Here is a 23,018-nt window from a genome sequence, read left to right on the forward strand (position 1 = left end):
TTTAAAATATCTAAATATACGTATATAAAAAAAATTACCTTTAAAAATATATATTAAAATAAAATCCTTACCTTTGTCTTCCCAAGCTGCCACTCTTTCTTTGCATTGTCATGACATGCCAGAAGCTCAACGCAACTCTGCTTTTCGTCTTCTGTCTGGATTTTGCTCTTCAGGATCATCTTGTATCTGCAAGTAGGTTACGAGGGAGATAAACAGAAACTTTACATGCAGTACAAGTCAACTTTATTTGGATAGTCTTTAATCACTCAAAGGTCCCAAAGGCCTTTACGGGCCCACAGTTGACAAAGACCATGGACCCTCCCCCCATAGACAACAATAATGAAGGTGCGCGTCATGTTTTTTTAACTGAATTCCTTCTAAGTCTACAGACCGAGAAGATAACACGCAGACCTGTTATAGAAATCCTTGAATGTGCGGCGAACCGGGAATCCAGCCTTGCGGATCTTAACAGTTTCGAGCATTCCGGAGTATTTCAGTTGGTTCAGGACAACATCTGGTTCAAACTGGTTGGCTTTCTGTAGACAGCAACACAACAGGATGAGTCCCAAAAATAGAAGCCAAGCATTCCACAAAGGTGTCAATCTAATTACGTGCAAATGTTACTATGCAGGGAAGTCCTTTTATGCTCGCATGTGTTGGAGCTCATAATCAAAACGCTCACTCGATCGCACGCACGCAAAGCAGGCCAGCGCCTCCGCTGAGCTCTGAACTCTGCCCTGAACTCGCAATGGGATTTATGTCCACTCAAAGAGGAGTTGGCATGAAAACAAGCCGGGCCTCCCGGTGACGGAGGGATGAATATAAATCGCGCCTGAGTTGGGATGCATTGAAATCATATCAGAAAATGTTAATCTTGCAAATCTGTCAGATCAACACAAGCATGTCTTGTTTCCATTGAGAGGCCAGGTGAGCGTAAGGTCGATGAGAGCAAAAAATGTTTCCGGGCTCATTAGTCACGCAAATCTCTATTTTACGGGGCGGCACGGTCATCAAATCAGCTTCACGGTTCAGATGATTCCAAAGTCATGCATGTTAACTTCACCGAAGACTCATATTGTGAAAGATCGTTTCAGTTTTAAAGCACCACACCAGTGCACTGTATTTTATTAGATTTTTTTTTAATCAACCGCAAAACATAATGCAATTATCACGGCAGAGTGCCACAAAGAGGAAGCGGAGAGGATAAAGGAAAAAGTTTTTAGAGGCTGTGCGGGATGAGCAACAGCCTTATCTGTGAATGCATTTCGGTGACAGAGACTCCCTACACTTTGCTTTCTAACCACATATGACCTAAATATATTTTTTTTCCGATGAAATGTGCGAGCGTGTGAGGGAGTGGAAAGCACGTAGCCGATAAAAGACGACAATCCCCAAGCTCTCCCCTCTCACACATCCACACAATAAAGCTATCGGCTCCATCCCACAATCAGACAACTGAGTCACCCTTTTTTATAGCCATTTGGTCAAGAGCAAGGGGAGAAATGCAGGATGAATAAATAAACCGCTCGCAGGCTCTGCCGCCACCGCTGGGGTTTCGTTTTGGCATTCCACCGATGAAGCCAGATCAGCCAAGCGCTGCTGCAGCTGGGGTGACCTCTGACCCCTTGTAAAAGGGCTGGAGTGGTTGGAATGTGCTGGTACGCAGCCCGAGAGTACAAAGGGAGTCTTTGCATCAGGCCAAAAGGGGAACGCCGCGCGTTTATTAGCATTGATAATATACACTCGAGGAACAAATAACCCGGCTGTTTTGATTTTAAACGCGGCATTGTTATGACTTAGTGGTCAGGCCAAGTGCTACGCTGTAAAATGACTCGGCGGAACATTAGCGCTAAGCGATGGCAACACTGAAAAGTGATCTGACAAGAGGGAATGAGCGCAACCTACCTTGGCCATGTTAGGTTTGATGCAGCGCACAAAGAAGGGGTTGGAGGCACTTAGCGTGGCCATGAGGGAGTGGAGAGATTCCTGAAAAGACAAAAATAATCCACCATGTCAATTCACTCAGAACATTCACCGAGAAGTGAACCTATAAGTTCAATACATCATTTGTGTATTGGAAACAATATCTTCCAATAATTGTTTGGTTGTCAGCTTTGGTGATCAGAGCGGAATATTTCCTACTTTTGATTCCAGCCGAACGTAGCACACACGCATACATTTACACAATTCGGGGTGGAGTGGGGGGGGGGGGGGGGACCCTTGAACTGTGGGCCTGGCTCTCCTCCCCGCCTCAGACAGGCTGTCTCCATCCAGGCCCATCCTGGCTGAGCTGAGCGCGATTGGCCCCTGGTTGGCCCCACTCTGCCCAGCCATCAACACTAATCCTCCTGGCTTCACAAACTGCGGCCCGGGCAGCCGGCCAAATCCTCCCCTGCTCCCCTTCTCTCCGCACTGCAGTTCGGACAAAGTAACTCCACCGCGAGCCCAACCCACCCCGACCCCCCCCACCCGTTCCCTCCCCACTCCAAACCACATCCATCTATCTATCTATCCGCGATATTCTTTTTGCAGCTCGGATACACAGCCGACATTCTGCGAGATGTCTATCTGCCTTCTTGTGTGTGACACCGGAGGTGGGATCACCCTCACCCTCGCTCTTGCATGCAGTGGCGCACGGAGGACAATGAGCTGCTCTGTGGCATTTGTTTGCACGCTCGTCACTATTCACTCATACAACAAATTGCCACTGTCTGGAAACAAAACGATTAACGGGATAGATTACTGTACAGTCAATGTTTTGCCCATATCCATCCATCCATCCATCCATCCATCCATCCATCCATCCATCCATCCATCCATCCATCCATCCATCCATCCATCCATCCATCCATCCATCCATCCATCCATCCATCCATCCATCCATCCATCCATCCATCCATCCATCCATCCATCCATCCATCCATCCATCCATCCATCAAGCGACCCTAGTTAGCTAGCGATCTATCTATCCATTGCTCGTGCTAACCATCCATCTTTGGAGAGTATCTATCTCGACCCACCCTGAACTGAGAGCTGACAGTAGGCTTGCGTCGGGCGGTTCCCATCTTCATGGTCTCTTCTCCATTCCTGCTGCCCACGCGCTCAAAGAGGTCGTAGATGAAGTCGAGCCTGACAAAAGAGAGTTTGCTCGCTGATGCCAAACGTTCCACGCGAAACGGGATTGATTTGCAAGCAAAGTATTTGTTTACCTGCTGTCTTTGAGAATGAATAATATGTCATCCCTGAAGGTGTCCCTGTTCTTCTCTAGGATGCCTCGTGCATCATAAAGCACCTAAAATAAAAACATTTGGTCGAAGACAAACTGCTGTTATATTAATGGTGTATAGTGCAAGCTTGTGAATTCCTATTTGAGCCACGTTGTATACAAAAACACAAGAGCGGAGCGGCCCATGCACGTTAATGCAGTCACATGTCGAGTTTAATCGGGCCTTAGCAACGCAGCATTCCACTGTCGCTTGCTCCCGGAACCACAGTAATGCACCCAGATTGAAACAAAGATGATTATTTCAACTCACAATCCAAACTGTACACGTACGCTTACAAAAAACACTTGATTGAGAACAAGAGTCCTCATGTGTGTGTGTGCGTGTGTGTGTGTGTGTGTAAGTGTGTGTGTGTGTGTGTGTGTGTGTGTGTGTGTGTGTGTGTGTGTGTGTGTGTGTGTGTGTGTGTGTGTGTGTGTGTGTGTGTGTGTGTGTGTGTGTGTGTGTGTGTGTGTGTGTGTGTGTGTGTATGGGTGCAAGCGAGCTAATCCAATAAAAAGTCCACAACCCCTCACTCCCCTTCTTGGCTCCAGGAGAAGCCATGAGATCCATACTGATGTTCTGTCATTTAGAATTCACAGAGGAGTCCTCTCTGTTTGGCCGCTTTAACGTTCAGTCCATTTAATTACACACAAAATCAAGTCGGCAGGTGACTAGCTTGCTAGCTAGCTATATAACAATATCTGTTGCTATGCATGAGATGTTTGCCTATACGCTGTCTCAGAGCTTTGATTTGTGTTAAAGTTCAAACCAGAGGGTAAGGCATAGAACAAATAATTCAATTAGAGGAGGGAAGGATGCAGTCATTTCCTCGACTAACATGACACAGTGGAAGGGATGGAAAGAGGTGGGGGGGCAAATGATCAGTGACCTCTTGGAATAATCCTCCATCTTCCTTACACTTGGATAGTGCAAGCTAAAAAGTAGTTCAAAATTGTGCTCGAGCCTGTTTTTTTTGGGGGTGGCGCAATTACTACTTAACAAAGCCGCGCATTCAGGAATGGAAGACAATTTAAATCAATTAAGGTAGTAATTTCATTCAGCACACTGATCTGTTCCTCTGAATGCTCCGCCTCTTCCTCAAGACAAAAAAATGTCATTAGAAGCCAGTCCATGCCATGCTGTAAACGCCATTGTGGAGTACTAACGTCAGCAAATTGTGTGTGTGTGTGCGTGTGTGTGTTACCTCTCCAGCGTAGTGCTTAATGCCAAACTGATGGTCGGTCACTCGGGGTTTCACAAAGTAAGGGTTTGCCTGACAAGAGAGTTTGAAACATCAACACCAACGTGACAAAATACGATTATGAAAAAACAATGAATAGGATTTTGATCCAGAATATTATTTTGTGGCTCGACCTGTTCCGTCTTTTTTTTTTATTCTGTGCACAAAGCTGATCAGGCTGCTCACATTTCAGCATTGTTGGCCTCGCATGCAAGAGCCAGACGATACGAAAGGCGAGGCGGGCTTGAGTGCATGCATGCGAAGCACTCGTCCGACGTCGCAAAAGGCGATTTTACACTCCCGAGGCCCCCTCGGATCATTTTACGTAACTGCGTGCACATTTCTTAGCATCTGGCGAAGCGTGAAAGATACGGAAGGTGTATGTGCGTGTCAGCCGACTCACAGCGTGTCGACTGTGGAGTTTTTCCAGGAGGGTGTAGTCGGTGCCTTTGGGGAAACGACTCTCCTCGTTGATAAGAGCCAACATGCCCAGTTTCTAAAAGACAAAGAGATCAGAAGGTCAAAGGTAACAGCCAGAACCAGAGATAAGCTAAAGTCTTTCTCTACCTTCTCAATGAGATCCAGACATTCAGCATTGTCCATCCAGTCAATGGCCTCCCATTGGATGCCCTCTCTGAAGACACATCGTGATAAAATGAGCGAGCTGCCGTTTTATTGTGGACTGCTTGAAATAAACATCACGTTGCCTGTTGTATTCCAGCTGCTCCAGCGAGAAGATGTGCTTGTTGAAATACTCCTGGAGCTTCTCGTTGGCATAGTTGATGTTGAACTGCTCGAAGCGATTGACCTGGAAGAACAGGAGCACGCTTGAAATAAAGAACAGAAATGAAAATACACCCAAAAAATGGTCAACTTCTGATCACCTCAAAATTCTCAAATCCAAAGATATCCAGGATGCCGATACACTTGAAGTTGTCTTTGCCTTCAATCTTCTGGTTGATCTTCATGATGATCCAAGAGAAACACTGGGAGTACAGCGCCATGGCAACCGAGTCCCTCGAGTCCACGGCCTGAAAGGCACAAGGACATGCCCGGTTAGCGCCAGGTTACCCGAGGTTACCAGAGGTCGGCTGTGTTGTGTGTTGTGAGTTGCTGTGCGGGCAGGATTGTCTGTTTTCACAACAGCCCGCCGTGTTTAGTGCCTTCATCTCCACAATGAGAGTTCACTTTTTTTTTTATGCCCACTCATCTATATGGATAATAAAATAACTCCGTTCAGGAAAGAGGAACTATGGTTACGGATTTTGCATGTCATTTTTAAACCTCAAATGAGGCCCGTGAGCACAAACGTTAGCCCACCAACTGGTATAAACGCAGCGCTTGCTATTTCTGGGTCCAAAATGAAATGGTGGCTGCCATCCATCATGCCCCGTCACCTCATGCCAGTGAAAAGAAAGCCGGTGGCTCCGGGATCTCCGTCACATGGGCGAGAGGAGAAGAATGGCCGTTTGTCCCGGACGAGGGACAGAGGAGGGGTCTCGGTTCACGGAATGGTTGGGGGGGTTCGTAGGTTGGAAGACCCCTGCGTAATGGCAAAAGGGGGCCTTTCTTACTGGGCCCAGCAGTGGAATAAAGCTGGCTATTTAGCGAGGAGTGGCTTCAAAGGGCGGACAGAACAAGCAGCACACAACAGCGTTGTGTCTTTGTTCCGTTTGGCAAATGAGCTCTTTTTGTGGTATGAATAAAACCATTCCTTCACATATTTCCTAGCCTGAGAAGACAAAGGCGGGGCTCAAAGAACATTTCATTCTCATCATCCAAACTATCATCATGGAACATTTTTCTCCTTGTCTATCTCAATTATATAATTTTCTAAAGGCAAATTGTTAATATGGGATATCATTGTTGTTTTGTTTTCAATGTTTAAAGTTCCGCCCTGTCGTAAATTACAATTATTAGAACATGCTGATGAAGATTAGGCCTCATTAATCATAAACTGAGGCAATGCCAGGCACACTGTGAGGAGAAGCCTCCAACTTCGCCCCCCCTTCCTCCTCCCCCACTGCCACCCACCTCACCCCCAATCCCCCAATCATGAGCTTCATTGTGCTTTTGACTCAGATCACTATCGCCACGGTTTCATTGTGCCGGGAATCTGGCAGACAAAAAGCAGGAAATGGCCGGGAGTCACGCAAGCCATGTGAAGGGGGGGAATAGAAGTGTGTGAGAGCCAGAAAAAAAAAAAAGAGAGAGAGAGAGAGAGAGAGAGAGAGAGAGAGAGAGAGAGAGAGAGAGAGAGAGAGAAAGAGAGAGAAAGAGAGGTGTGTCATTGAGGTAAAGGCGGAAAAGAATGTACACAATTCAATATTTTTATGCTTTAATTTAACTTCTTGTTGGAGCTCATTAGATCTTGTAATATTAGTTGTTTGTTACCTGCTCCACAGTGAGCGGAGAGCAGATCTCCTCTCCTCGGAGGATCATGGAGCGCTGGGTCAACACCTCAGACAGCTGGAAGGAGTCCAAGCCAAGCAGCTCACTCACGTTACTGACCACTGAGAACACACACACACATTGGTTGTGTGAGCAAGCTAGTATCGCTGATCTCTAGTACACCTCTGCTTGAGTCTGAGGAATTCTGCCTAGCAACAAGTGGCCTAGCAAACGTTGGGTGTGATTGAGGCAAGAAGTGTTGCTGTTATTATTAGCAGAGAAGTTTTAGGATAAAGACTGCTTCCCTATTTAAGCAGGAAGTAACTCGGATGTTTGGAAAAGAGGCCGAACGGGGAACAAAAGAGAATGGCGCTCATGTTTCAGCCTGTTGAGGACTGTTGCTGCCATGTGGATCAAACTCAAGAGCTGAAGGCAGACACAGCACTACTCCGGTTTTCTTTTCTTACCTCCTTTGGATGTGATTTGAGCTCCACCCGCTGTCATAAATTCAATGTTCCCCATCTGGAGGACGGCGGACAGCAGCTTGAAGACATCTCGGATCTCCTCCTCGCTGAACTCCATCACCTGCAGCGCTTCCTGTGTCGCAACACGCAAGGGCCATAATGTGCTTCCATACAATCAAAATAACATGATTGATCAACTATAAATAATAAATCACAATATTAGAATGAAAAACAAGTATATTTTTTTAATCAAATGTACTTTCACTGCATACTTGGGAAATTAATAGTTAATAAAGCTCTTATTAATTAATTAACCCTATTGAAATATGTAACATATTTTGCCTTCCCCCCTTTAAACTTGCCATGTCCCACCAACATTTTTCAAACGTGCTTCTAAACATCTAACCAAGGCTTGTAGCGCCCCCTGGTGGTGGAATACTGACCATGACGCTGTCAAAAAGGTGCTTGTCATCCAGGCTGCTGTCCTGCACGCAGCCTGACTGGCTGAGGTAGTGGTAGGACTCGGGACCGTCAGAAAGCAAGTACATGTCTGCGACAAAAGACATCAAAAGGATTCCTAATTGGTTACAAAAACGACGCAGAAATAAAAGCAGGCCTAAATCCTTCAAACAGAAATTTCCACCAACCTCTGTGGTCTTTGTCAGCTCCTGCTAACAGCGCGTAGAAGATGTGGTAGTTCCGTTCTCCGGGATTTTGACGCACTACTCGGTTCTTGAGAAGCGAGAGCAGATGATGAGGATCGCATTTAATCAAATGTTCTAATCTGTGACGCGGTTTCCTGGTTGCCTCAGCTGAGAGTTTTCAACACATGCCTACCTTTTCCAGCAAATCTGATGACTGGAAGTCAAGAATAATAGAAAAAAAAGGCCTATTCGAGATTAAAGAAATATTCCACAGAGACAGCATTTTTTCCAACATTATAAGTGTTGAAGGATACAATCGATGATGCAGCCTCCCTGGATGTTTCCATTCTGGGAGAAATGGAGCTGGATGAACTTGCCAAAGCGACTGGAGTTATTGTTGTACACCGTTTTGGCATTCCCAAACGCCTCCATGATTGGACTGGTGAGACAAATCACAGCAAAACACTACTCTGCAAGTGGAGGATACTAGAAGAATTACTTTAATTGGAATTTTCATTGTAAAACATCATTGTCTTTATCTCGTGGCCAACACTGGAATTACAACCAAAATCATCACAGGCTCAGTTTTCCTTTCTGCTAAATTCTAAAACATTTCTACCTGCTTTGGATGAGCGCCTGCTCCACCCTGGTGGTCTTCTCCGATGGAGGCGTACCAGCTGAGTTCTGACTCATCACCGAGAGGAACTTGAGGAGCAACTTGGTGCTCTCCGTCTTGCCAGCCCCGCTCTCACCGCTGACAAGATTGGGCAACACTTAGCTCAGAGCGGAGCGGGTTCACGTGGTGGCTTTTGTGGTTACCTAATGAGCACACATTGGCTGTCGTGCCTCTTCCACAGGCAGCGGTAGCACTCGTTGGCGATGGCAAATATGTGAGGGGGCAGTTCCCCCATCTGGTGCTTGCTGTATAAATCCACAGAGGCGCCGTCGTACAGGCCCGCAATCTGCTTGTAGGGATTTACGGCCGCCAGGATGGAACCTATGTTGGTCTGAGGGGGGGGGGGGGCATTAGTTGCACCTTCAACTGCACTACATTATTAATGGACACGAAACAATAATAAAAGGATACCCAAATAGAAAGTGCTAATGTATATTTCCATTGTATCATGGAAGCAACATTGACCAATTCCAGGAAGGCAACTATTTGCAATATGGGACCCGGCCCGCTCAACGTGTTCCAACATGGTTCCTTACGTAGATGTTGTCTGTCTGGTAGCGCAGAGAGAGGTTGTGCATGATGGCGGCTTCGTGTAGCTCGGCCAGTGTGGACATGTCCTCCACTCCGTGGATGCTGCTGGGGTGCATCGAGTAGGCCGTGTCCTTGCTTAGCTCCGTCTTCTGTAGGTAGATCACCTGGGATCGCAGATACAAAAGATGGAGAATTGACATCTATCCGAACACGTTGCCCGTATGTATTAGAGGAACCGACGACAAGGAAAAAACACGGACAGGAGGTTCGAGCCTACAATGTCACATTTTGTCTCGGCCGGAGTTGTGCTTCTTTTTTCCTTCGGGGCATCCCCAGCAGGGAGCAGACTTCTTGGCTTTAGATTAGAAGTCTGCCGAGTCATCACAAAAGGACTTTGTGCGACCTGACGGCCGGCCCAAAGATTCTGCTGAGTGCGGCCGATTGCCGATCAACTTCTCGGGAGTTCTTTTGAGGAGGAAATAAATCGAGATATCGACCGGCCACGGCTGCCTTGAATAAGGGCTGAAGCTACTTTGCTTTGTTTATGCGCTCGTCAACGATTCGTCTATCGAGATATTTCTAGCCTCCAATAATGCGTTGGAGAGCTTCATAAAACACCATCCAAAAATGCAGTGACTAAAAAAATAGCACTGGACAGTATTTTACTTTGTAAAAACAAACAACTATAAATTAGTTCAATAGAAATTGACAAATTAGTTTGTGCATCATGATTGGAATTTTATAGACATTGTACTGCTCCTTCTGTTGTGTGCGCTTTGGCCACTAGAGGGCAGTATATCACAATATAAGCAGAAGACTATTCTTGAAGCTCCTTATACTCCAGTATTGGTTGTGTTTTGCAGAGAATAAAAGAATTTTGTTAGGCCTTGCTATATGTCCATACGCTCCACTAATTGGTCTTTTTTTTTTTTTTTTAAATAATGTTTTTATTTGAATCACCTTTTGAACTGGAGGGCACACACGTGGCAGCCGGTCCCCCTTATACTTTAATGTAGGTCATTATGATGCAAAGGTTTTTTTTTAGGTGATACACAATGCAGAAAGTATGAAAAACACAAACTCGAATGTGCAATATGTTCTCCCACGCTGGTGGTTGAGTAATTCTAGGCGGCACGTTACTGGAGAACGGGCGTGTGTGAAGCCAAAAGTAGCCATAACAAATCGGTCATGTGGGAGGATTTGAAGGAGAACCACCTCAAGAGGGAGGAAAAGACAACATTTTGTGATGATGTCATCCCGCCAGCAGATTTACAGGCAGCTTTGTGTAAATATTTCACCCTTTTTACCTCAAACTGACAAATGAGTGGATGAGCTAGCTGCCTTGTACCACTTGAGTCACTTAGCATTCAGTCAGATCACTTACTGTCTGTGACTGATGCGATTATCAGTGCTTACAAAATGGACTCTTCATGAAGGCACATCCGCCACTTCCTAAAATTCCTTACATTCTTACATTTTTGCACAGAGTGAGCAAAGAAACAAATCCCGGATAACAAATAACTGAGAGGATATGATCAGGTTTCGCTGTGAAAACAAATCAAATCTAAACATCAAGTTGAGGAATGTCTATTCATAGCCGTTGACACACACTTCGGATCGACTCAATCAAATTTAATTGGTGTCTCTTTGAATTCAAGCGAGCGTTTGTTGTGGATCCGCAGTTGTGTTCGGATTTCACAGCACAAGCTTTGGGAAGCCTCGGGGTGTTTTTTTCACCGCTTAAAACATCTGAGAGGATCGCAGAATACCCAGCGGGAGTTTAGGTTTCACCATCCCAAACCGTTTTGGTCTTGAATATATATTTTTTTTCTTAAAAATTAGGGTGAAAGTGACAAGACAAGTAATTCAGACAAGTAATTCAACTGGAGTGCTGAGTTGTCTTGTTAGCAAGAACAATGGGCGCTCTACTATAACGACATAGATCTTGGACTGGATATCAAGGATATAAATGTTCAAATGGCTTCCCGTAGAAACGTCGTCTTTTGTTCCCTGCCCCGGTGAAACCACACCCCGCTATTGCTGCTGCTTTGTTCAACCAGGCAGCGCCACTGAATATTCCGAGAGAGAGGAGGGGTAAACCCCAATTTCACCCTTGGTTGGCAATTTGGCCTTTTACCACCACTTTTGTCAGAAATTGTACAATTTTTGGGCAAAGTGTGTTCCAAGAATAAATCCAAGTTTAAAGTAGAAAAGAAGTAAACAATCTAAAATGAAATTTAGTTTACTGTAGGTGACCACTGACACACTCTTTGTGCGCGCCGCTCTCCAGATAACAAACACGCTATTATTAATCCAGCTAGCTGGAACCATCTGCCTACATTAAAAAACACATAGACAGATGGACATATGAGTACACACACACACACACACACACACACAGACACACAAACAGACACACACACACACACACCGCAAGACCTCTTAGCTTTTTGTATCCTCTCACCTGATCCCTCTGGCTGGAGTCTACGACACAATGACAAATGCTGATATGCCGCTTAATGTGACAGCGGCCAAGTCAGGCTATTAAAGGCCAGACGTGCTCGCCTAGGGAAGCTGCAAGATGAGCACTTTAGGCACCCGGCAGCACCAGTCAACCCACTGGTGATGGTTTATTACAGCCCTGAAGGTCTGCCAGGATGCATTTACCAAAACAAGCTTTGACTGACAGCACCTGTGTGTGAAAAGAGTCTGAGACAGGACTTCAGAGGAGCTCAAATGAGATGTTTGACTCAGAACTCTGCTTTCACTTTCCTGTTGTTAGTGTGAAAGACAAGACTGCAATTTTAACTGTTCTGTTCAGTCCATCACAGGCGATTAAATGGTTTCAAACTTTGGGGGAGAAGGGTTAATGGAAACAAAAGCAATTTTAATTGGCGTGTTATACAAAGTAAATTCAGTTTAGTGAGTCTGTTCACTCAAATAACACAAATGGAGGATGGAAAATTTAATTTACCAGCTAATGGAAGGAAGTAGCTTTACAGCGTCAGTCAGCCCATTTAGGAAAAAAATGCTAATGCTAGCTTGGCAGACTGTAAACAATTCTTCCAAAAAATGAGCTGCCGGCTATTTTTTGTTACTTCCGGTTGAAGTTTAGAAATGAAACAAAAAGTTTTGATCACGTGGAGAGAAATAGTTTTGAGTTACTTTGCCAAAAAACTGTGGGATACTAGACAACAAAGACTAAAAGGAGGGAGAAAACACACATGAACTTTTTTTTTGTTTTGTTCAAAGCTATTTCTCACATCCATCCTCACTGCACTCCCTCCATTTCCGAGTGCGGGGAGAGCAGGATTTCCTCCAGACACGGACAGATAAGCTGGTTCTCCACAGGCTCACAAAAGGTGTTGATCCCGCAGCGGGCGCACGTAAAGCACGCGTACATGAATTTTCCACCCGCCTCCTAAATACACGCTAGGAGGCAGCCATTTTGTACAGCCTCTTACCTTTCCATAGTCCGTAGTGAGGACCAGCGATGTGTCATCGCAGGAGCTGACGGTGCATGGAAGGAGTTGCTCGTTATGTCTCAGCCACAAACGGGAGCCCTGGAACATCGTTTTTAATCAACACCTTCAATCAATCCTTTTTTTTTTTGACTTAGTAATTCAAGTTATTTATTTGTCATTCCAGGCCTAATTGGCAGTGCCATTGTAATTTCCGGGATAGTTTGAGATCGGATTCCAGTGAGACAGATCACTGTTAAGTTCCTGGCGTTCCCAGACATGAATTAACAATGCGATCGCCAAGTGCAGTAACAGGAATCATCAAGTGCGCTTGTCATTTCCTCACCGCAAAGGAAGATGCATTTATAGACCTGGAAAACATCTCCCAGTGATTGGAAGACAATGCTTTTTTTTTTTTGCCGGGGTCACAAACAAATGTGCATTTTTCACCTGATAGTCAACGTTGTTGTTCATCAGCTCCAATAAACATGCAGGAACCGAAGAACAAAAGGGAATTGTGTCCAACAGAGCATAAAAAGCAAAGGGATCAATATGCACAAATTCCACTTGGAAACCTAACACGAGACAAGGTCACCACTTTTAGACATCAATCCTCCTCATTAACTATTTAAAAGGAGCAGCCACGTGTGCACGACTCAAATCCACGGGGGCAAAACATGACGTCAGACTTCTGAAAACAACCAATTGCTTAGAGACGAAGGGATGGGGACAAAAAAAACGGATGTCTCATTCTGAATTGTGCGCAAAATCCACAATTACAGTTGCGAGGTTTGTGCCTGGCACCGGTTCGCCGTGTTTGGCCTACTCAGGGAACAAGCCGCTTCACGCTGGGGTCCAGATGATTGGGATTTATTCCACAGACAATCAGGTGCTGTTATGTAACTGGAAAGCACGGGGTCATATTGTCCTAAATTGCTGCGGGTAGAAAAACATTTTGCACGGGCTTTCTCGGAAGCTCGGGGGGCTTTGCGGGTCTTGACGCTGAGTCTGTGATGATGATGGATTCAGGACAGTAATCATTGGGTCATTGAGGAGAATACAAACCCTTTGGCAGGATTTTCCAAACATTGGCAACCAAATAAAAATGTGTAGAACCATCAAGTTGTTTTTTAAAGGGAGTGACTATTTCTTTTTTTATAGTTTGGTGATCACAACAGTCTGACGCCATATCCCTGCAACAGATGGTTCTTTCCGACCAAACTCCTCCCCCTTGTAGCAGCCTTCATAAAGAGTCCTTGTCACCAAGTCGGGACAAAAGCGGCTCGGAAGTTAACCAGGTGGAAAGATCCCAAACAGAAGCCAGCTGGGAGACAATGGCCACATGCCAAAAGCAGCCCCGGGCCTCCAACGTCGATAGGGTAGCGTGGCCTCGATGACCTTCTGTTTTAAACACAGAAGACCACTTCTTGCAAACATGACAATCATCAAGTGGGGTGTAAACGCAAACTTGCTTCTGCTCAACAGATGTTTGCAGCTGGAGATTGCCTTGCATTCCTCAAACTGCATGTCACGGTACAAGCGGAGGGACACGACGACTTCACGCGAGTGATCCGAGTCCCCGAAGCCTAAATGGTCCCTCAGCCAAAGAGTTTTGTTTCTACAGTTTCTAGCTAGCATAACAAGCCATCTGGAGAGTGCTAACGAACGTGCCTTGAATATTTTAGTGCTTACACAGCACAAGGTGCCCGCGGACACAAGTATCGGGTGAACGGATCAAAAGTCAACACAAAGAAAGAAAGCGAGTCAACCAAGTTCAAATATGAGTAATAGTTGTTAACGATGATGCTAATGAGCTAGCCGTTGACTCCATAGCAAAGATGAAGTTAAGTTAAGTTAAAGTCCCAATGATCGTCACACACACATCTGGGTGTGGTGAAATTTGTCCTCTGCATTTAACCCATCCCCGTGTGATTTTGATCCATCCCCTGGGGGAGAGGGGAGCAGTGAGCTGCAGCGGTGCCGCGCTCGGGAATCATTTGGTGATCTAACCGCCCAATTCCAACCCTTAATGCTGAGTGCCAAGCAGGGAGGCAATGGGTCCCATTTTTATAGTCTTTGGTATGACCCAGCCGGGGTTGGAATCCACAACCTTCCAGTCTCAGGGAGAACACTCTACCACTAGACCACTGAGCTAGTATGAAGCAAGCATGACAGTATTATCATAACAATACAAGTTGAAAATGAGCATTAAAGTGACCGTAAGGAGTTAAAGTGGACAAATACATTGTGTGCAATCCAGCCTGGAGCTAAAAGGGTGAAATTAAAAAGCCACCGTGAGAATTCTCAAGTGGGCTACATCCCCAAGATGACAGAATAAGTTGCTTTGTTTTGGATATTTCTGACATGAAAATTGGTTTGCACACGAGTGTCCATTAAAAAAAGTCAATGTGACGATTCCCCGTAGGGTTAGATCAACAAGATAGCGGGATCAGATTCCATTCTTTGGATCTTTCTGACATGTGACTGGACAAAGTCAAGCAGTAAAACTGAAACAAAAAGCACACTTGTATTTTTTGTATTTAAATGCCTTCATAACAAGTCAGGTATTCTATCTTTGATCAGAATGACAATTTTTGCACTGATTGCCTGCAGACTATTTTGAAGTCGTTGAAAAGAATGCAGGGTTTGTTTATTTGTTGTCAAGCAGGAAGTCAGGATTTCACCTAAATCTTCGGAATGCTGAGTGAGAGCTGAGATTAACCGAGTAGGCGGAATTTAGCTGAGATGGAAAACTGGGCAAAAGGTCTTCCAGGTCATCAAATTACCAACGAGTGAAAATTACCCAGAATAAATCAGTCTGTCTTTGTTTCTAGCATGGCTCCAGGGTGGGCCCAATGTTAGGCTGCTTGAACAAATCAGATGATTGAAAGCAACCTCCAACATCTGCTGTATGAAGTCAAGATGTTGAAGGAGGCAGCTGATGAGAAATTAGCTAATGGAGGAGGAGGAGCCCCACGAGGAACAGGGCTTCCCCCAGTCTGCTGGGGGCGGGGGGTCTTAGAAGCTGTCTGCAACCCCCCACCGAGCTCTTAAAATAGAACAATAGTCGACATAGTAAGCACAAAATGTTCATACGAAAAAAATCTGACTTTGTTCTGCTTTGAAGCAATTGGATGAACATACTGATGAAACAATAACAATCTGGCAAGCAGTTGCGTGCAAATAAGGTCATCTGCACGGGTGTGTCCGTTGGACGGACCCTCCCTCATCGGAGTCTGACAGCGCAAGTCGACTGTCATTCGCGATGCCTTGGAGAATACGTAGACAGAAGGAATGGATTATTTTGGAGACCCTAATCGTTTAATTCATTTCTTAAAAATTGTCATTGTTTTTAAAGGGGCAGTGTGTAAAATACATCGCCATCTAGTGGTGAATGCTAATTTCTTAAGATACCAAATGTCATCACAAAGGACTTCTAACCCCAACTTGAAGCCTAAAATGAAATTGCAAGGTTAACAATGTCGGTTACAACGCGGTACCCACATGTTGCTCTAATCCGTTTAAAGGGCTAGAGACACCGGTATATGTATAAATCGGTTTTAGTTAGCTTATGGGCTTGTAAATATAAATTGACGCCGAAACAACGAAAAGGAAGCTGTTGCTCTGAAAAATATAATTTAAATTTGCCGCACAGACGAGTTTGACTGCACCGAGACGCTAGCCGGAAGTGACGTCTCATGACGTCTCAAGTTGTACGCGTTTAGCTTCAGTGAATGTAAACAAAAAGAGAAGAGGGGCCAGCGCGGAGACGTCGGGCCAAGTTTGCGGCCAACCCAGCTCGCCTAGCCGTGCCTTCCATTATCCTGGCGTATGTTCGTTCGCGGGAGGACAAGATGGGTTGAGTTCGCCTGATAGGGTCCACGAACCGGACAGTGCGTGCCTGCTGTGTGCTCGTGTTCACAGTGGCCTGGTTGACTGTTATCTTTCCGGACTCTGCTGTGCATCGGGAGCGGCTAGCGGGCTATCACTCTTATTGTTCATCTTCTTGTTTTATTTTTCCTGTGTTTACTTGTATGTGCGTTGTGAACTCTGTCTTATCTTTCCGGACTCTGCTGTGCATCGGGAGCGGCTAGCGTGCTATCGCTCTTATTGTTCATCTTCTTGTTTTATTTTTCCTGTGTTGTTTACTTGTATGTGCGTTGTGAACGCTGTCTCGACACCCTGGGATAGTGAGAAACGTAATTTCGATCTCTTTGTGTGTCTTGACATGCGGAGGAATTGACAATAAAGGAGACTTTGAGACTTTGACTTTGAAAAGTATGTCGAAGCGTGACGGGAGGGGCACAATTCAGAAAACGTGCTCAGCTCGTCGAAAAAATGCGATTTAAGAAATAAAATTAAAAATGCGCCTAAAACCTAAACCAAACGCTGCAGATGTTAATTTCTTCATTCGCAGTGGTCAACTCGGCACTCTACTCTTTTTACTATGCCAATCTAACCACAGTGACGGGAGAGGCACAATTCAGAAAACGTGCTCAGCTCGTCGAGAAAATGCGATTTAAGCAATAAAATTAAAAATGCTTATAAAACCTAAACCAAACGTTGCAGGTGGTCATGTCTTCATGTGCCGAGATCAACTCGGCACTCTAAAGCCCCCAAGGGCACTTTTTACTATGCCAACCTAACCAGAGTGACGGGAGGGGCACAATTCAGAAAATGTGCTCAGCTCAGCCCAAGTGAACTGCTAGATTCATCATATTCTGCGTCAAAAGAGGTTTCTGAATCGGATAAAAGGATGCTAATATTGCCGCTAGAAACGGAGCTGTCGCTATCATCTGCCATGTTGTTTGGGTTTGTTGACATCCAGATGTACAACTTGTGACGTCACAGTAATGGCGCCGCCAGTTTGGCTTCGTGCGGGACCCGATCGATAAACTGGCATTTCATTTCAGCTTTATTCTTAGTAATCGGTGTCCATTTTTAATTTCCAATGCGGCAAATGTGTTCACTTTATACATTCTATCAAATTCCGTTCTAATTAAAAAAAAAAAAAGGGATGTCTCTAGCCCTTTAAGTCGGAATCATCGGAAGATGAAAAGCACAGGCAAATGCGATGAGACACAACATATTCCATGAGTCTCACCCACGACGAGGCTACCAAGGGAAAGTCGGCATCTGGGGCGATCCACTGCAGTAATCACTGGCTGGCTATTATTAAGCTGTACCACGAGAAGGGATTTAAGTTGGACTCTTATTACGAGCTCATAGAGTCGGTCAGGCAAGGTCGGGGCCAAGAGTCGTTTAGTGTGCCAGGCGAGGTTGCGGTAAATACCGACTTTAATTTTCTTTGGCTAAGCATCCCGGATAAACACACGGCATGCAAATCTAGCGGACATCTATCCTTTGTTGCTGGTGAAGAGCAAGGATTGGCCTGTTTTATTTTATTTTTTTAAGAATCAACCCAACTAAGACTACATCCGCTTTCACACTATTTATTAAAGCAGGCTCTTCTGTTTCGCCAGCGATTCTTTAGTGCATGGTTTTATACTTTAAGAATCTTTGCTTTGGATTTTTGTCAGCTGAAAAGGACAATGGGAGCCCGAAGGCACTTTGATGTCAATTTGAGTAGCCAGCAGAGGGCAGTACAGCGGCCTGACATTGATGAAAAGGGATGGATTAAAGGTTAACGTTGAATATATCAGTCTAGATTTTTTTATTTTTTTGTCTTTCAGCTTCAACACACTGAGAAAAGGAAGGATGGGAGTTAAGAGACAGGGCAGCATCCCGGCAAAGCCCATTTAAGGGCATCGAACGGAGAATGACTAATCGGTAAGCGAGCACAGCAGTACGGGGATTTGAAATTGTGATGTCACTGTGGCAAGTTACAACCTCAAGCGGATAATTACGGGTTTCGGTCATGATGCGATCTTCTTCAAATATACTCTGGAGGAACATTTTTAAATTTAGTTTCCTTACTTTTTTGGGGGGGCCAACTGAAATCAGAGAGCAGCCCGAAGCGTCTTGGTTTTTATGTTCAGTTTTTCTATTCATTGGTTCTCAAAGTTTGGTTAGCATAGCAGTATAGAGTTCAGTTGTATTTAAGCTCAATGGTCAAGTCACCATGGCTGTGAAAACACTGAAGTGTCACTCCGCACGTTTACTCTCTTTCCATCATCACAAGCTAATAAATAGCATCAATGAACTTTTCTATCGTTACAAACGCAGCCACTTTAATTATAGAAGAGTTGGGTGATGACATTTTGCAGAGGACTAAAGCTAACACTGACTGCAAGGAGTCAGCAGGAGGTTATCGCAGCTCTGACCAGCTCGCTAATAAAAGGGCGGGGGTCAGGTCACAGATGCCGGAAATGTAAACACCAGCTAGCCAACCTCAAAAAAATCTAATGATTGATCTGTTGCTTGATTGTGAATTGTTTGTTTATATGTTTGACCAGGAAAATTGTAGAAGAGGTCAAGTAAAAAGATAAAATGGTGCGACAATATAATTTTGGGGTCTAGAAAAACTCCCCGTGTTTGGTCTGAGATTTAAAAAACATTATTTCAAAATTCCCAAGCAACAATACTGCCATTTTATTTTCCTTCCCTTCCTTCCTCGCATCCTCGCCTCACTTCCTGACTCCCTTCCTCGCCTGAGGTGGAGTCGCCGTGATCTCAGATGGCTTCAACAGCTGGAGCAAATGACAAGCGCGTTAAGTTACCATTTTTATAACAAAATTCTTCGCAAGCATTTTAATCCGCACGGCTCGATCTTAAAAAAGGCAGACCGGACCGAATGTTTCGGGATGGAAGAATGCGGGCGGTAACCCAAAGACCGTGGCACTTCTACACGGGACGGGATGACATGCCGGCACGGCTGGGAATTTCAAGGGTCGGGGGTAGGAATACCTTTAGGGGGAAGGAATTTAGCCTGCAATGTGAGGGTCTGCTAGGAGGATGTTTGTGGGTTCGCAAAGATCTTCTCTTAGCTTCACAGTGTGAGGCAGCTGCCACTTTAAAGGCCTTGGACTCGCCAAGTTTAGAACTGAATGTAGCGACTCGACAGGATGCTTGACAAAGGCTATAAAGACTCAGTTTCCTCCACGGGGAGCTGAAAGACACAAATCGGCACCCAGTATATCATCAGTCGGAGGTTAAAAGGCAGGGCAGGGTGGAGCGGGTGTGGACTCCAACCAGTGTGGATGGACAGAATGCCGTTAAGTGGGGGTGAGAGTGAATACTCTAATTGTTCTGGGTCAAGGAATAAAAGTGGGATCAAACAGCAGCAATTTAGTACTCAATCCACACAGGAAGGTCTGAGACAAGCGATCCAAAGCCCTAACCTAAGTGAGGCAGGCATGTCAAAATCCACAATACATTGGATCAGACATCCCATTCCCATCACTGCTTGTGTGAGTCAGAACGGAGTGACCCATCGAGTCTATACAATGACGGCACCCCCCTATAGATGACACATGTAGCCAACTTGTATCCACTGACTGTAACCCTGACTGCTCCGAACTACTGAATAACAAAAAGAGGAAAACATGATTCAGTCCAAAAGTGGCACACATGAAGTACATTGATATTGTCACGTGGCTTTGCTAGTTTGTAATGGGATTATTTGAGCACAATTGAAGGGAATTGTTGTGGGATGTACAAGCCATAATTGGAGGACATTTTGTGTCCCAACCATATAGAAACACGCAATTACTGTCCCGAGACAAAATGAGACAATATGTTAATGATTTTGTTGAGTAAATGGTCACTTTTTTCAAAATATTTTTCAACAAGTCAGAAATTACTTTTAATACGTAAAGAAATGAGAAACTTCACCTCCATGAAGAATGTATCCATTTTGACGAGGTCCGACCTGACGCCCCTTTGTAGTCTGACTTGAGGGGACCACAGTCGATGACGTGAGGAAAGCCTCACTCCATTTCAAATTTCTTCCTGTCCCTCGCCGGCTGCGAAGCTTCTGGGTGACAAAAACACATGTCCAGCTCGGTTCGGATAACTTCCAGTATTGTTTGCCCGGTTGGAGAACGTTTTAGAGTTACTGTTGTTTTGTGTAAAGAAGTATGTACGTGTGCGTATGTGTGTGTTGTACCATTCATTTGGATGCCACCGGCATATTATGCAAAGAGGCGGGGCGCAGGCAGGGAAAAACCAGGATGAGAGTACGGAAGCTGAGATGGTTCAAATATAAAGCGCTCGCCTAATGGGTCAGCGGCATGGGAGCCGAGGAAGTGTGCACGCTTCCCCTCTTTATTTGGGAGAGGAACAAAGGCAGGAGTGTATTTTTTGTGGGCGTTTTTAAATTTAAGAAAGGAGGTCACTCCATTATTACAATCCGTAGAAGTGTGTTTGACAGTTGACAGTTGAGCTGGGTGTGGTTTCACTTGCGGACACGCCCGCAGCTTGATTTTGTTTTCCCTTTCGTTATCAACACTTCTCTATGGCACGTCCAATTTAGACATTTATTTTCTCATTAAAGACTTTAATGGTGCGATTTATGGGAATTCACCTGAAGCAGTTCCACCGTAGTTGTAAAAAAAAAAAAAAAGTATTTTCCACTGAGATAAACATGGAGGCATGCAGATGTAGAGGACTGCTGCGGCCGCTTCCTGGCGGTACCGCATTGAGGTCCATTTGTGGCAAGCGGCCACGAGCAGAGTCGCCAGCAGCCAAACCTCAAGCAAAAAGACAGCTGATGGAAGCCTGTGGAGATCGTTTCACAATCAATTCACTGTCTCCCGAACGAAAATAAAACGACTAATGTGACACAATGCACTGAAGAAAAACAGCAGACGTGTGGCGTGAGCAGCAATGCGAATAGCTCTTTAGAATTATTGCCTGCAGCTACTAACCAGATCAGATCAATTAACTGGATTGATTGAATAAAACGTGCAGCGTGTGCTGACGGGAGACTATTGAACAGCTATGGTCATTGATCAACTGCTCCCTTCAATAATTAATGCTTGAATGCAGCAGTGGGGGACTAACAAAGCTGCAGCTAATACACATTACACTTTTTTTTTTCTAACTTGACCTGTGCAATTTATCAATTTCCAAAACTAATTTTAAGCATTAGAATTTCTCTTGTGGTTTTTTTTTCTTCCTTTGGCCTTTTCCTGTCATTTGTGATGTCACCGGGCGCCTCACTTTACATGATTTCCTTTGGGAATCATAACAAGGTGATGTCATTTGACATGTAATGTCTAATAATGTGATGCATATCAATAATAATGAGATTGATTTTCCCTTCAGAGGTATCGCTTGTGCTGTTTTGATTTTTACCGGACACAAAGAAGCAAAAAGTGTAAATATAAGATTTATCATAAAAAATGAAATATTACGTCATTGTGTTTGTGTTATAGCACTAACGTCGAGGAAGCGGTCAGACTTTACAACAAATCTTTAACGCGAGCTTTCATGGCAAACCTTCTTACCAGCGCTTTTCTCATGCCTCCACACGCTGTCCACATCCTGTTTGTTTATTCTGCGTCCGTAGTGGCACGGCAATTCGAATTCCCGACCAGGAATACTCGCAAAACTTATTTAAACAGATTTAAACGAGACATATCGTGAGAATCCAGAACATGCCAGTGGAAGTTATGCTTTTGTTAATTGTGTCTCACGTGGATTTTGAGGCTAATAACCTAAGTGGCACAGCAGTGACTCAGAGCCCATTCAGAGGCCTGAGTAAACACGGGAGAATTTCAATTCAACATTCTTGATCCTGCACTCCAGACTGATAGCGAGACCTGCGGGGGGGGGGGGGGGGGGGGGGGGGTTTACAACGCGCCATCTCATTCCAGATGATTCAAGCATGTGAATCACCAGCAGGTCAGATTTCCAGATAAGCATTACAAACGACAAAGACGACCCAAAAGATCAGCAAAGCAAGTTTGTCCGAGAGGTGGACGCCATTGTTTTTGATGGAAAAAATAATAGATGTGTTTGGATTAAGTTTAGTTTTACCTGGTTTTACCTGGTTACCGCATACTCCAGGTGTACCCGGTAATCTCATCTGTTTGCTTGTGTTTCGTTTCGAATTGCTGTGGGAATTTGATTTGGGATTGATTTTTCCGCAGTTCGTTACACAGAGCCTTAAAAGAGCACATCGCTTTACATCGCTCTTTGCCAATCAATGTTTAAACAGCGCAACCAAGCGTTTGTTCTTGCTGATTGAACCCGTCAGTTCATGATGAAATCAGTTCTAGAAGGGCAATGCTTCCTTCTAGCGTTCAAAATAAAAATCGGCTCTCTGGCATTTTTCACTCACTTGCTCCCCTCCCCTGGAGTTAACAGTGGTCACGTTTTTTGATGACGTCATGTTAAGACTTTCTTCTGGCATTGCCTTGATTTGACAAATTGGCAGAAT

General features: G+C 44.8%; 1 protein-coding gene across 1 annotated transcript in view; it reads right to left on the bottom strand.

Annotated features, from left to right (window-relative positions):
• Nucleotides 1–22,775, bottom strand: part of myo10l3 (myosin X, like 3) — a 36,726-nt gene extending 13,951 nt beyond the window's left edge. Inside the window, exons 1-23 of the mRNA XM_088382927.1 lie at nt 22,616–22,775; nt 21,159–21,352; nt 20,468–20,609; nt 12,677–12,775; nt 9,218–9,376; nt 8,825–9,012; nt 8,625–8,759; nt 8,320–8,444; nt 8,199–8,212; nt 8,009–8,093; nt 7,805–7,911; nt 7,365–7,494; nt 6,901–7,019; nt 5,391–5,537; nt 5,214–5,314; nt 5,074–5,140; nt 4,910–5,002; nt 4,471–4,539; nt 3,210–3,292; nt 3,021–3,129; nt 1,906–1,986; nt 412–536; nt 72–186 (exon numbers count right to left, since the gene is read on the bottom strand). Coding sequence (XP_088239053.1) covers nt 72–186; nt 412–536; nt 1,906–1,986; nt 3,021–3,129; nt 3,210–3,292; nt 4,471–4,539; nt 4,910–5,002; nt 5,074–5,140; nt 5,214–5,314; nt 5,391–5,537; nt 6,901–7,019; nt 7,365–7,494; nt 7,805–7,911; nt 8,009–8,093; nt 8,199–8,212; nt 8,320–8,444; nt 8,625–8,759; nt 8,825–9,012; nt 9,218–9,376; nt 12,677–12,775; nt 20,468–20,488 — 2,172 coding nt within the window. The 5' untranslated portion in view covers nt 20,489–20,609; nt 21,159–21,352; nt 22,616–22,775. The remainder of the gene's footprint in view (nt 1–71; nt 187–411; nt 537–1,905; nt 1,987–3,020; nt 3,130–3,209; nt 3,293–4,470; nt 4,540–4,909; nt 5,003–5,073; nt 5,141–5,213; nt 5,315–5,390; nt 5,538–6,900; nt 7,020–7,364; nt 7,495–7,804; nt 7,912–8,008; nt 8,094–8,198; nt 8,213–8,319; nt 8,445–8,624; nt 8,760–8,824; nt 9,013–9,217; nt 9,377–12,676; nt 12,776–20,467; nt 20,610–21,158; nt 21,353–22,615) is intronic.
• Between the last annotated feature and the right edge of the window lie 243 nt (nt 22,776–23,018).

This window comes from Syngnathus floridae, chromosome 8 (genome assembly GCF_059516105.1).
Source record: "Syngnathus floridae isolate MCC-2025c chromosome 8, RoL_Sflo_1.0, whole genome shotgun sequence".
In the NCBI taxonomy this organism is placed as follows: domain Eukaryota; kingdom Metazoa; phylum Chordata; class Actinopteri; order Syngnathiformes; family Syngnathidae; genus Syngnathus; species Syngnathus floridae.